Source organism: Diadema antillarum, unplaced genomic scaffold (assembly GCF_040938485.1).
Source record: "Diadema antillarum isolate AM-2024a unplaced genomic scaffold, OU_Dant_1.0 seq00000810_RagTag, whole genome shotgun sequence".
Lineage (NCBI taxonomy): Eukaryota > Metazoa > Echinodermata > Echinoidea > Diadematoida > Diadematidae > Diadema > Diadema antillarum.
In genome coordinates this window covers 1,673,500-1,687,735 of record NW_027271690.1, presented here as the reverse complement: position 1 = coordinate 1,687,735, position 14,236 = coordinate 1,673,500, and the positions used below count along the sequence as shown (strand labels likewise).

General features: G+C 35.8%; 1 protein-coding gene across 1 annotated transcript; it reads right to left on the bottom strand.

Moving 5' to 3' along the window:
* Positions 1-5,990: 5,990 nt before the first annotated feature.
* On the bottom strand, positions 5,991-8,544 carry LOC139739658 (uncharacterized). The gene has a single exon (XM_071650269.1). It carries the CDS (start codon positions 8,515-8,517, stop codon positions 6,508-6,510), a length of 2,010 nt encoding a protein of 669 aa, XP_071506370.1. The 5' UTR covers positions 8,518-8,544; the 3' UTR covers positions 5,991-6,507.
* Positions 8,545-14,236: the final 5,692 nt, after the last annotated feature.

Below are 14,236 nucleotides of genomic sequence, written 5' to 3'. Positions count from 1 at the left end.
TGGTGTAGCTAGTCATTTGGGTGTATCAAACTATTGAGCTACATTATGATTCTTGCAACATATTGCAGATGATGAAATTCATGTCGGAAGATTTGTGTTTTGATATTTGTTATATTATAAAAGCCACCAATGATTTTGGTCATTAGTCAATTTGTATTTTTATCATTGTAAAGTGACTGGACATAAAAATGAGTGAATATGCAGTTAAACTCATTTAGAAAGTGTGCTGAAATGCCTTTGATTCCATAATAATGACTCTTAATAAGAAAACAAATCAATGTCTAATGTGTATATGGAGATACTATTCTTTTGTATGCCTTTTGCAAATAGTACACAGGGCATGAAGTTTTCCTATTCTTTGTAATTCCCACATTCAAAAGTAATTTTCTATTTCATGTGCCATATCCATGTGTTCCTGCTTTCTCACAATATTGCAGATACATCTCACAATTCTTGCATGTTACTGGAAGAAGACTATTCATCGCTTGAGTTTGTTCATGCCAAGTACACCGAAGGATCAATTGTTTGGGCCAAAATGCAAGGATATCCATGGTAAGGTTCAATCATAAGCAACACAGTATCTGTGGTGTGGTTAATCAGCGCTGAGTTCATTAAACACAAGTAAATGCACACATAAGCAAATATTGTAGAAGAAAGAACAGGATCTGTTTTGTTTTAGTATGTTTAAGATGAGGGGATGCACATTGGAAACAGAAAATAACCCAGCATCCTCAAAAAGTACCCTTTTACTGTGGAAATGCCAATATACAATCAATTTTTGTTCTGCCTTTCATTTTAAAAGCTGTTCATCTCACAATTATAAGAATTACAACTACACAAGTGTATAACATGCATCATATCTTGTACACAGCTATGAATCAGTTATAGTTATGTTGTGCTAAACAGTAAACATTTTTGATGTCACCATCATCTTAGATAGCCAGTGTTAGTCTCATCTGAATGTGGCCTATCTGATAAATCCAGTAATGCTCAAGTTGCTGTGTCAATGTAATAATCTGCATTTTGAAATTTTAAATTGTTTGATATTACCACTCATTACTCTATCTCAGTTACCTGATTCACACAGTGCTTTCAGATTTTTGCATCAGTTGTATTATTTCCAGTTTATATTGCATTTGGCAATAGTCTTGTGCATGTTCAAGCTAGAATAGTGGCATGATAAAAAACAAACAAACAAACAATTTAGAGCATCTTTTCAAATTTAGGTGGCCAGCTATGGTTGAAGAAGACCCTGACACAGAACTGTTTCTTTATCGTGATCCCATCTCAGACTATGTTGTGAGTATAATTATCATCAGTAACAAAATTCATGTGCGATTTTGTCCTTCATTGGATCTATATCATGAAGTTCCTACACTTGATCCCCATTTGAAAAGAGGAGGAAGAAGAAGAAAACAGATTTACAGGCACCAGACAAAATCCTACTGCTCTGCAGGAGGAATAAAAAATTGCAGATGTATCTTTTTTTTAAAAATCTCTACCTGTATGATGTTTCCAATTCAATAATAATTCAGTCGAGTCACATAGATCCTTTTCCGGTATTATACCGCTATTACTGTCCTAATTGATGCATAGCTTCAGCCCTATCTGCTTTTCCAAGAGAAAAAAATGAAACACATTTTTACTCATCTTTCAATTGCAAACATTGTGGTAGGATTGACACCAGACAACCAATAGTTAAAAGCATTTGGGTCACAGAGAATATTTGACAAAACCTTTTGATCTTGGCTGAATTTCATTCACTATAATTTATTCTTTTTATGTCACAATGTGTGTGCACATTTCAATTTGAAATCATCAAATTATTCATACTTTTGTCATAGTGGCAACAAGAATGGATTTTATACTGCACAAATTTAAACTTTGAAGAAGAGATTAAAGGGCTGTGTTGGAAAGTGAAATGACATATGATCCTATTTGTATGTATTTCTGTAAATATAAGATCAGCAAGACATAATTTTTTTCAAAAAAATGGCATACATTTTTAATGGTGATATGTTACTGTTAATTACAGAAATAAGAAAATGTATACAATCTTCTTGATGTTCTACCCATGAATTGTTCCTGTAAGGGGAGGAATATATACCTTGGCGAAATTTCAGAAGTGAAAATCTAATATTTTGTTTCTTTTTTAAATGCTTTGCTGCCATCTTTATTTCAGACTGACTATCATGTGGTGTTCTTGGACAAGCGTGTCACAAGAATGTGGGTCAAACTCGCAAACATTCAGAAATATGATGGAGGTGAATGTCCTGGGCCAGTAAGTATCACACTATGATGTATCATAATTACCCTGGTACAATTTGTTTCACCTATTGATTGTTAACTGTATGTGAGGTGGCCATGGAAGTTACAAAAGTTACTACAGTTTCTAATAAACTTCTTTTTTTTTGGGGGGGGGGGGGCATCTGATAAATATCTCTGTTTGGTGACGTAATATAGACAATGACATGAATGATCCCCTAATAGAAAGTGAAAATCATTAAGTGGAAGAAGACATTAACATGAGAAAGCCATAAAAAGTAGGAATATGATAGAGAATACAAAATTACTTGTGCTAAATTGAATGCACAGATAGTATGAATGAATGCCCTATGGCAAAATTGAATGCTTAAGAACAAAGTTGATTGCACTGTGTACAAATATGTATGCCAATTTACAAGTTTGGTTACTCTTTTTACTATTTCTTTGCTGGTTGTGAAATGTGGTTGTCCTAAAGTGCCTGAATGCAGATTAGTAGTTTTGGCTGCACTTTGACAAATTTGAAGCACTGAAATTTTGCCTTACGGTATACCATGATCATTACATATATATTTTTTTTTCTTGATTGTCAGAAATAGAAAGAGATATATTGAGCTTGTTTGGACACTTACACCCTTACAGAACAATAATTTTTACACTGCTACTTTGCATTGCAGCAACATTGATCAGATTTATTTCATATTTCCATATTTGTCAAAGGGATTACAAATTTATTGACATGGGAAAAACAAAGAAGAATACAAATGTATTACAAAATAAAGAATATACTGGACACATATGTCAGTGGTCATATTACGGTACAAGGGTATCGCAGTGAAGTAACAGAAATATGATGGGGCCTACATAAAAGCTAGCTTGTAAAACTGCAGTTCCCAAAATTCATGGGTGTGGAAATTTAAGCAGAATGTCATGACCAAGAAAAAGTATACAAATCAATTTTGAAGAATGGAACTGTATAAGTCACATCTTCCTTCAACTTATCTGTTGAATAAATTCATGCATTTCATGATACAAAATACAAATGTGATAAGTACACCATTAAGATATAAAATTGTCAGCAGTTCCCTCCATTTCCGGCAACTTTTCCTTGATACAATTCAGTTACAGTTTGCCTATCGTGATTGCATTCTCTAAAACTATGTTTTCTTTATTACAAGAAAAAAAAATGAGCTGCAATGATTTCGTATGCATATGCAAATGTTGTATTGCACTTTATACTTTTGTCGGAATGAAATAAAATTAATGAAATGAAATTGCCAATATAATTATGTTACACGGCAAATGCACATTTGTAAAACATGGTAGCATACAAAAGGTAGATTGTGGCATAGTAATGCCAGATCTGTGTACCCTTTTCCACATTTCTTTACCAAACAAATTGCATACTAATAGAGCCATAGAATATGCATGGTCTCCACATAGTGCCCAGTATTGAAATTTGTCCAACCATCATGTTTGTAACATGCATATTTTCTAACACTCTAATTTATATTTCTATATTTTTCAAATACATGGTCAATTAGTGATTTATTTACTTTTTTATTAGTTTTTTATTTATTAGTGGTCTAAAAAAAAAGTTGTAATGGCATCCTGCAGGCCAAATTGAGGTAATTTCTAATTTAATCCATGTCAACATGATAAACTTTCCAAAATCCTAACGACTACGTGATTGAGAATTTAGACAAGATTGATAATGGCGCCTTCAATCTCAGAAAAATGCTAGCTATGTTCAGGTAACCACTATGTATCAGGACTGGCTCGAAATAGCGGTGGCCCGGGGCCTCGATGATTGGGCCACCAAATTTTCTAAAAAAGCTATCTTGTGATGGCCCTATCAGGAAGGTAAAATTCAAAATGAATTTTACATTTCCATTTGTTTTAGGCCACTATGTTTCTTCTTTGGGCCACCAAAATGTCAAATTAAGATTTTAGTGGCCCTAACAGGCCATCAGAAAAGAAGTTAATGCCAAGCCTTGTATCAATGAGAGTGATTATGTATATACGGATAATAAGATTGCAGGTATTAGAAAATTTTCATTGTCAAAAATCAATAAAAACTCAGGCTGCATTGCCCATGTATCTTTCATTTTGCCTGAGAATTATTGTATCACTTTAGTTGATATTACCATGTTTAATCTTTAACATACACAAGTCAATAACATGCGTGATTAGCTTCAGCTTTAATTACAGTTTTGGTTGAGATGAGGCTTGAGGTTTCCAATGTTTTTTTTATGATAATTTTCTGAGATAATCAGAAACCCCCTACAAAATAAGAAAGAACATATAATTCTATGATGAATTCAGAGTTAATTTGACGAGAATTGAGTTTGAGGTGGCTGAGATATCCAAAACAAAGCAATCCTGATAAAAACTGGGACCCACCTCTTATTAGGATCGCTTTCTTTTACTTTGTTTTTGGATACCTTAGCTATTTCAAAACAGATTTTCCTCAAATAGACTTTTTAATTCCTCTTAAAATTGTTGATGCTTTGTAACATTTTCATACAGTGGTTTCTAAGTACACTGTATCTCACAAAAAGTCAAAGCTGAATTCTCACCGCAACCGATACTATACCATCCCTTGTTAAAGGGCAATGAAAACATCATTAAGAAGCCAGCTGCAATACACTATGTATGAAGTGCTATGGGCAATTAGTGCAAGGCCCTGCAAAATGGTTTTCTTTTTGGATCATTATTTGGAACTGACACATAATATATAAGCGAAACAAATCAAATGTGTTTACATGATATCAAATACAGGGGCGGATCCAGGAATTCCGTAAAGAGGGGGCGCGTTTACAAAATTAAAAGGGGGGCGCACGCACCCCTCCCCCATTTTTTTTTATTTCTTTTGTTTCAACAAAAAATAAAGGGAGGGCGTGCGCTGGTTGTGGTCCTCCCTGGATCCGCCCTTGAAATATGTTTTCAAGGTGATTGGAGATACTGTAGACAGTGCAAAGGGCTTTTGCAATGAATCGACTGCAATGGAATATCAAGTCTGTGACTTCAGCCATTTGGTACATAATGAGTCATAATTCACACTGATGCATAATGCACCAATGTTCACAAGCAGACTATCCTCTGTGTATACATTACCAGATGCACTCACAACTCTGCGTTTAATCATATTCTGAGTCTTTTTAGTGACATCAACGTTACAATTGTACTCATTTTGCTGAATAAAGAAAGAAAGTACAACATATTCTAGACATTCTTTTATCTTATCAAAAAGGGAATTCCACACAGAAAATTAGTCTATGCCTTCTGAAAAGTAAAAAAACCTAGAACAACAAGACAGTGAGAGTTTGAGCAAATTTTGATAAATATTGTGGAAGTTATGATATTTTTGGCGTTGTGAGCAGTCAAACATGAATCGCCAATTCCATGATGTCACATGCGAGCTCACACCCCATTTGATCTTTACTATAAAATAAGGATTTTCATTTTTCACATCATGTCAATTTCTAATTGTAGTATTGTAGTATGCACCATCAATAAATCATTGTAAATTTATTCTATAGAATCCCCACATGCAAAAAATATGACTCTTTTATTCCATCATCAATAATGAAAAAGAAAAGAAAAGAGAAAGATCTTACGGAATTTCTGCACAGGGCAAATGAAAAATGAGTTCACATTCTTCATCACAAGTTGGCAGTTTTTGCTAGATTGATCACAACATCAAGAAGTCATAAGTTTTTCAGTTCTGATTGGAATGTACTTAACCTGTTCCTCTACTTTTGGCTTCTACTCACATATGTTCTTATTTTCAGGTTGGACTACCCCTTCCACTTAAATTAAATGGCTCCAAAAACTCTGTACACAGGTAGATTGTGACAAGACATATCAAATTTCATAATCCACATAAATTGAATACAACCATCTTGCCATGCAAGCAGGGCCCGGTCTGCAATTTCTCATCTCTTTGTTACCATTTCATATAATGGCTCATTGTCTTTTGTGGCAGGTAGCTTATACTTGGTACTGGGATCAATTCTTCTGACCCCAAGTTTGTCTCTCTTCACCACTTATTCAAATGAGGGTCAGGTATCTTACCACAAGAGCAATAGGTTAAATGTCTATATAGGCTAGATATTGACACATACTTCAATGGCTCTCTTGCAGACATGGAGTTTATATTCTGCCAATGTTGATATGCAAATGAAGTTTTCAAGAATGTCATTTGCATGAAGTATCATAATATGAAGCAATAACATACATGTATTAGATGGGCATAAGATCATTCATTCTTCTGTTGATGCTGATATTTTTCACTAACTTATCCCAAAATAATAGTTGCCCATACATGTCTTCATTCCACAGTATGTATGGTTTGTTTTCACTGAGAAAGAGTCGAACCAAGTAAGGTAAATTGTCAGCAGGAAGATCTCTCACAAATACTAGAATAGCTTTTTCCACCTCCTCTTCATTCATGTTATCCACAACATGTCTCAATTTGGTAATAAAATTGTGATTGGTAACTGCTGCTTCACTCACAACAACTATTGTCTTATAACTGTTTTCAATGACATAAATAACAGCATCCATGTAGTACATTCCAAGTGGTAGGTCATCGTCACCACAAACAAATCTATTCAAATCAGGCAACTTTTCCTCTATGCCAGGCATCAAAACTTGCTCTACCCACTCTAGGTCATCATCATAAAAAATTATGTTTATATCATAGCGATAGTCAGTGTGTTTCCTAGCATCTTCAACCTCCTCATAACCAATAAGAAGTAATTTAAGATGAAACAGTTTGTACTGGAGCCACCATCGTTTATTGTAGGACATTATTACACCTAGAAGGAGGCCCAAAATAATGAACACAATGCTTATGTACAGTATGACATCTGGGCCACACTTGTATTTGGGGTCAAAACTTAACAACAGCTTTCCTTGCAGACCATCAAGGGATGTTTTGGAACATACAGTCTGATTAGGTCTCATCAGTGTTACATTGCTCTTATCTATCCACCTTCTAAACCACTGCAGCTGGCAAACACAAGAAAGTGGATTGCCAGAAATGTCTAAAAAGTATTTTGGTAGAGCTGTGCCCTCTGCTACTACCGAAAGAACATTATTTGCTATATATACATAGGATAATCTTTTCTTGTTGGATAAAAGATTTGTATCAATTTGTGTGATTTCATTGTGTTGTAATTTAATACCAATAAGGGAGATCAGGTTTATGAAATGATGAGGGTCCAGTGTCTTTATCTTATTGTCATGGAGAAAGAGATATTGCAGTGAGGTGAGATTGCTAAATATATCTGGATGTAGGTATGTAATATCACAGTTATCAAGTGTCAATTTTGTCAGAGCAGTCATATTTGCAAAAGTTTTAGAATGCATGTCATCTAGGACATTGCCACTCAGTAAGAGAGTCTTCAGTTTCAATAGCATAGAGAAAGCAGAAGTATTCTTCTTAGGATCCCATATGTCATTTTTGGTCAGTGATGCTGTTTTTAGAGAAAGTTCTTGCAAGGATTTGAGGCCTGTAAATGTTTGGCTGTCGGCATTCAAAGTGGTGCCTGCCAGGTTTAGATTCTTGAGTTGTCCTAGTTGTGCAAAAGGAGTTGAAAATGAACCAAGTGGGCCAAGGTTTGATAGGTCCAGGCTTTGAAGGTTGTCTACCCCATGCAATGCATTGTTCATGATTATTGTGATTGGGTTCTGGGAGAGACTGAGACTGTTTAGTTTCTGTAAACCTTCAAAGGAATTTCTTTCCAATCTTGGCAGCTTATTGTTTGAAAGGTCCAGAGACTCCAGGGAAGATAAATCCCAAGTATCCAAATCAAGTTTCTCAATCTTGTTAAAGCGAAGCTGCAAGGTTTTTAAAGTTTTGATCCCGCTAAATTGTGATACACTTGTCAGTCTATTGTTGGTTAATTGGAGAGTCTGGAGACTAGGTAATATCCTGAAACTTTCCAAAGGACAATTTTCAATCAAATTATTGTCTAAGAAAAGTTTCTTCAAGGAACCAAGACCAGCAAAAGCGTGATCAAGAATATCAACCACTCTGCTTTGGTGTAAATCAAGTGTCTGAAGTTTATCTAGGCCATTGAATGCATATGATGGAATGGTTCTGATTCCATTTCCTTCTAAGTGTAGCTGAACAATACCCAGTCTATACATAATGGTTGTAAATTGGCTGGGTAAAGGTTTGATAGTTGATATGTTGTTAAATGTAATAGAGAGAGTTTGAAGATTAACCATTCCAAGAAAAGGCATCACGCTAAATTCTTCAATTATATTAGCGGCAAGATCAATATGTGTTACATTGTTGAGGTACATGAACACCTGATCTTGTAAGACTTTGATTTTGTTGCCTTTCAGCATGAACTGGGCTATGCTCATATCTTTAAGTGGATAGAAATCGTCTTGCTCAATTACAGATATGTTATTTTCGGATAGATCTAACAAAGACAATTTAGAACTTTTGATACCAGTGATATCTAATGTGTTAATATAGTTGTGTCCGATCTGAAGTATTGTCAAGTGCTTTAGTGGATGAAGAGCTTTGTTTGGAAAAGAAAAAATCGAATTGTAAGATATATCTAATATTTTCAGTTTCGGAGCGCAAAGAAACAAGTTGTCAGCCAGGTCTTGTAGAGCATTATGGTTGAGTACTAATTCCTGTAGATCTGGCATAGTGTAGAAAGCAGCTACCTCGATGTGAACCATATCATTGAAACTGGCTCGCAAAGTTGTCAGTGCAGGAAACCCAGAGAAGGAGTCATTGTAGAGGGCTGTTATGTCATTGTAGCCAACGTCAAGTTCTGTGACATCGACTGGGAGATCCTTAGGGATTTTAGTGAGACCAAGGAACCTGCAGTCAGCTGTCATCCCAGTAGCAGTTCGCTGTAGTTGACACTTCTGATTTTGTAGGATGGGCAGTCTTGTGCTTCTACTTGTCTTGATATTTGTAGATGTCAGAGTTAGGATAGTGATCACTAAAAAAAATGTAGTTGATGAAGTAATCCAGAATGCCATGATTTCTGTATGTTGGTGCATCCACTAGGGTGCATTAGAGTGAAAAACAAACAATTCAAACAAGATGGCAAAACCAAACAGTTCCTGTGAGGGGAATGCTGTGCTGGTCTTCTGACTTGTGTTACTGTCCTGCAAATGACATAGAGACACACATAGAAGAACATGACTTATGCTCGATCTGCAGGTACACATGGCAAGGATTTTTTTTAATTTGTTTATTTAGGTAAGAGTAAATTTTGCTTTAAATTGATGCAAAGCTCTCAGCTAGCAAAACAAACTCACAGAATATATATTACTTCTCCAACTTGTTTCACATCGTAGCAAAAGATATGCACATGGAATGGAAGAACTCATTCAAAGTTCATGATAAAGTCTTTGATTTTATAATAATTACAATTTGCAGATAAACCATTGTGGAGAAAAGACAGGCAATCTGCCTTCCATTACAACACAAAGCCACCATTACTTCACTTTACCCATGGATGTTAAAGCCAGTCCTGTACTTCATTCTATAGCATGTATAAATGCTGCAAAAACAAATTTAGATATTGAACAACTTCCCTTTGAGTTAATTTCTGATACCAAGGTGATTTTTACAGCTTTTATGACAAAAGAAAAAGAGAGAAAACTACCAGTACTCCTACCTTTAGCATTAACACAGAACATGGTGTTCTAGCAAGTAGGCCAAGAGCTAAATTCAAAAATCCTACAGTACTGTGAATATATGCACTCTCACATCTCCTTCCTTCATATTTCCTTCCTTCATATCCTGCGGTTCTCACCTAACCTGTCTTGACCAGTTATGAAATCTTAGGACTTTCGTTTTGAAGGCTACACTTACCCTGTGTGCTCTGAATTACTAGTATTACTTTCCTGTACCCTCTACATCAAAGTTCAAAATGAAAACAACAGCACTCATCCCTGCGGGAAGGATGGCATATTTTTGCAGGACTCAAGACAGCAAAACTCTTATTGCTTGACCTCTGCTTTGTGGGATCCAACCCATGAAAATGATGACACCAACTGTAACGCCTACATTATTGTGGTATACCACAGGGAATAATTTTCCTATTCAAATTTGATGAGCAATATCAGATGATGAATAATACATGTATTTCAAATGGTATCCTGTACACTTCCATGGAAAAAAAAAGATACTACATGAAATATAGTTTGTGTAGCAGTGGAATAAGAAAATGCATCCCAAATTGCAATGTGATACCAGAAAAATAAATCTCTTTTCTTTTCTAGTATGGTAACATTACACTATATCATGTATGGAACCAATTACAATGAAGTCTTTACACTTACCTTTTGAAGAATAATAATTGGGTGCAGCAGTAGATGAAAGTTGTTAGTACTGCAAGAAATGCACAAATGCTTTCCGGGTTGTAAGGCAACTGCTATATTCACAAGCAGCATTATGGTTTTCTCGTCGTGTGACTACAGGATATGCGAGTTCTCAGTTGGTGTTGTTGTTGGTTTTTTTTTTTCTGGTTCCTCATTCATGTCTCAAAGGGCAATCGACAAATAAACAATGGCCCATTTCCTTTCACAGGAAAGAATCAGAGTGCAGCCCTTGGAACATTACCAAGATATTTTGATGCTGACAGTGAGAACAACATATCATATATTAATCTTACAGATGAAAGAAAGAGAATATCGCAATGCATAGTATATATATATATATACATCTAGATAATATACATGATGCTAATATTTCTATATCGAGAGAGAAAGAGAACGATAAAGAGGAGAAGAGGGATAATTTTGTAAGAAGTGGTGATGTTAGAAAATGGGTATGAATGAATTCAGATTTGCACCTTCTTCCCTAAATGATGCTACTCACACTGTTATTAGTCACTGTCTGCCAATTCCTGCTTTCCAGTTATTTTCATGTGTTCCTTTGGTAATTCTGAAACAGCATGACATTTTACACTGCAATTTAGTTAAATTATAAGTATCGTCACAGAAGAATGATAGGGCTTCAATGGCTGTACAAGCTTGTATAGAACTAGTACTCTCCGCGTAATCGGGTATCGCTTAAACGGGTACTCCGTTTAAATGGGTAGTAATTTCAAAATCAGTTCCAATGCACATTAAGATTACCTGATAATCGGGTTGCCTCTCCGCATAAATGGGTAAATAATTTTCTTCTTATCTAATTTTTACCCATATTTTATCGCAGATATAACACTTTAAGAAATCCTGAATGTCAAACTTTCCACTGCTAATCGCATTCTCTACTTAATTTGCAAACAAGACCGATCATTTGGAGAGTGATTAAACATGAAAACACGTGCACCAGTAGGCCTACAGTATACCGACTTGCCACACGTAAACAACATTACAGATGTAGCTGGCACTCACAACTGCATAGACAGACAGAAGTTGAACACACTTGCGCTCCTCTCTTGAAGTTTGCAACGAAAGTCAGGCCATGCACCATCTTCATAATTCTACTATCCCCCATTAACTTCTCGAAAAGTAACCCGACGTTCTACGTGACTATATAGTGCACGCAAAAAGATGTGTTCATCTCGGAAAACCCCTGCGTGTTAGCGAGGAGTCCATAGTCAAACGACAAAGTTTTCTGAAGACGTATTTGTCCATAAAAGACCGTAAATTATTGCTCGTGACTGAACAAGTGTTATTGGAAGGTGTGTATTTAATGTGCCGTGCAAACACGCTTGTTACCACAACCATACAGTGTAGGTGTTTGGTGCAGTGTAAAATGCATGTACATACACATTGTGTGTGTCAATTGTGAATGAAACGTGTTCTTCTGTTAATCGGGTAAGAAACGCTCTGCCCGAGCCTACCCGATTATGCGGAGAGTACTGTAGTCCCATGTAGGCATATCTAAAATGTAATTTCACGCAGATCAAGCATCTGGCAAAAATTTATTGAATTTTGAGGGAAAGACCACAATAAGCCAATTCTGTATATACAATGTACATCAATATAGTTCAGATAAGTATCTTTAGAAGGTAGATATGGCCAAAGTAGCTAAAGCTCAAGTGTAATTTAAAGGAGAATTCCAGCTGATATCCAGACTTTAAATAGGGTATACTGGGTACAAAGGTTAAGAATTCATTTTAATAGGGATGAGGATTTAAATGAGAAGGTTTTCAAAAACTATCAATGGACAATGATGCTTCACCTTAAGAATTCATGAGTGGGGGCTCAAAGAATCACAACAACAGAAGAAATCATGCATAAATTCTACACAAGTGACCATGTTTAGCAAGTGTTATTGTAATAGAATTACATTGGTACATTTCTGACTGCTCATGCATTCTTATAGTGAGCCCCCACTCATGCATTCTCATGGTTAAACTACTATGCCATTATCCTTGTTCAATGTGATTTGTTGTGGGCTTTTCAGAGTTGGTTTCTTTGCTCAAGGACTACAATTGATTCCACAAATCTAAATGTGGACCTGTCTGTTTAGGTACTGCATGATGTGAAATTAGGTTTATGTACTGTCTGATGTGAAACTATGAAAATCGCCTTTATGCGATGATGCATTAGATGGAAACCGAATCTTAACAATCTTTGTAAATGATGTTTATGATACCAATTTATCAAGTGGAAACAAAACTGCTGCTTTACATAATCTACTTATTTTATGGTTATGTGCTCTACAATAACTGTTTTTCCTCACTTTGCTCATCCTTTCACTACATGCGGACATTTTCTTCATTTTTAGTTTGTTTGGTTTTGTTTTTGTTTTTGCCTGAAGTATATGATCTATAAACATGTAATATATGTAACTCTGGATCCAGTTTTAGGGAGACATTGTGTAAATAAGGGACATCAGCAGAGAAGCAAGCAATTGAATGGAACATTATATACTAACAGTAGTTGAAAATATTAAGAAGACACATAAGTCATCTCCGCGACGACATGTGCCTCCGTATTAAAGTAGTTATTAGTATACAATGTCTTCCTAAAGATTAATCCATGAATCCATAATGGGGGGGGGGGGGGGGGGGGCAGCCCCTGAATCCATGGGCATGGCCAATGTGGTATTCAAGTGTGTGCCTACCAACTCCATCTAAAGATTTCCACAACTGATTCAATCTTCAAGGTGATTGAAATGACAGAGTTGACTCCACCCTCTTAGAGTACCGAGTTTCAAATTTTCTACTTTCAATTTCAGAAGAATGTGAAATGTAGGGTTAGTAATCTGTACATTCTTGCAACAGGAAATTAGCATGGAGGGCTTTGATCTGCTCTAGAAAGTGATATGGCAACACTGTCCTTCGTGCCACTTGAAATTTGTTGCAAAATGTTTATCAACAATGGAAGTGAAACCAGTCTCCACAGTTTTATAGACTTGGTAACACTCAATGCCTTGATAACTCTCAAAGCCTTAACACCTACTAGTATTCCAAGTCCAGGATCCCCTATAGCTGTTTGTCATGAAACAAAGCTGACGATATGGCTTGATACCCTTGACGGATCATGATCGGTTCCAAAATTGTGTGCCAGTTGTATACGATGCTCCTGTTTCCTTTAATAAGTCTTCTTTTTGAATGCCTTCCTTCATGTGCAGATGACAATCAAAGGCCACAACTACTCTCAGAAGATATTGGAAGCTAAAGCAGTGGCAGATGAGGCTCTGAAAATGCCAATAAAGGTAATAATTATGAGACTAAACATAGTGCAAAATCAAACTGATAATTGATGGTATAGTTAGAAACAAATAGACCGTGGCTTAAAGCTGCACTGCTGTATTTTCTGTGATGAAACTTTGGGAAATGTCACTTTATGGCACTAACTGTCACCTATAGATGTCTAATTTACTATGCTCTCCCACACACACAAAAGAAAAAGCTGGTGAGAGATATGAGATTAATCCTCCAGTTAAGCCATGACATCGTGATATACCTGCTGAATTCTACAAATGTTGAGAAATCAATGTTTTAGATTTGTAATGACTCACCAAATG

Bases quoted from the DNA above. Each gene is read 5' to 3' on its own strand.
- LOC139739658 (XM_071650269.1), bottom strand. From the start codon at position 8,517: ATGCCTTTTCTTGGAATGGTTAATCTTCAAACTCTCTCTATTACATTT.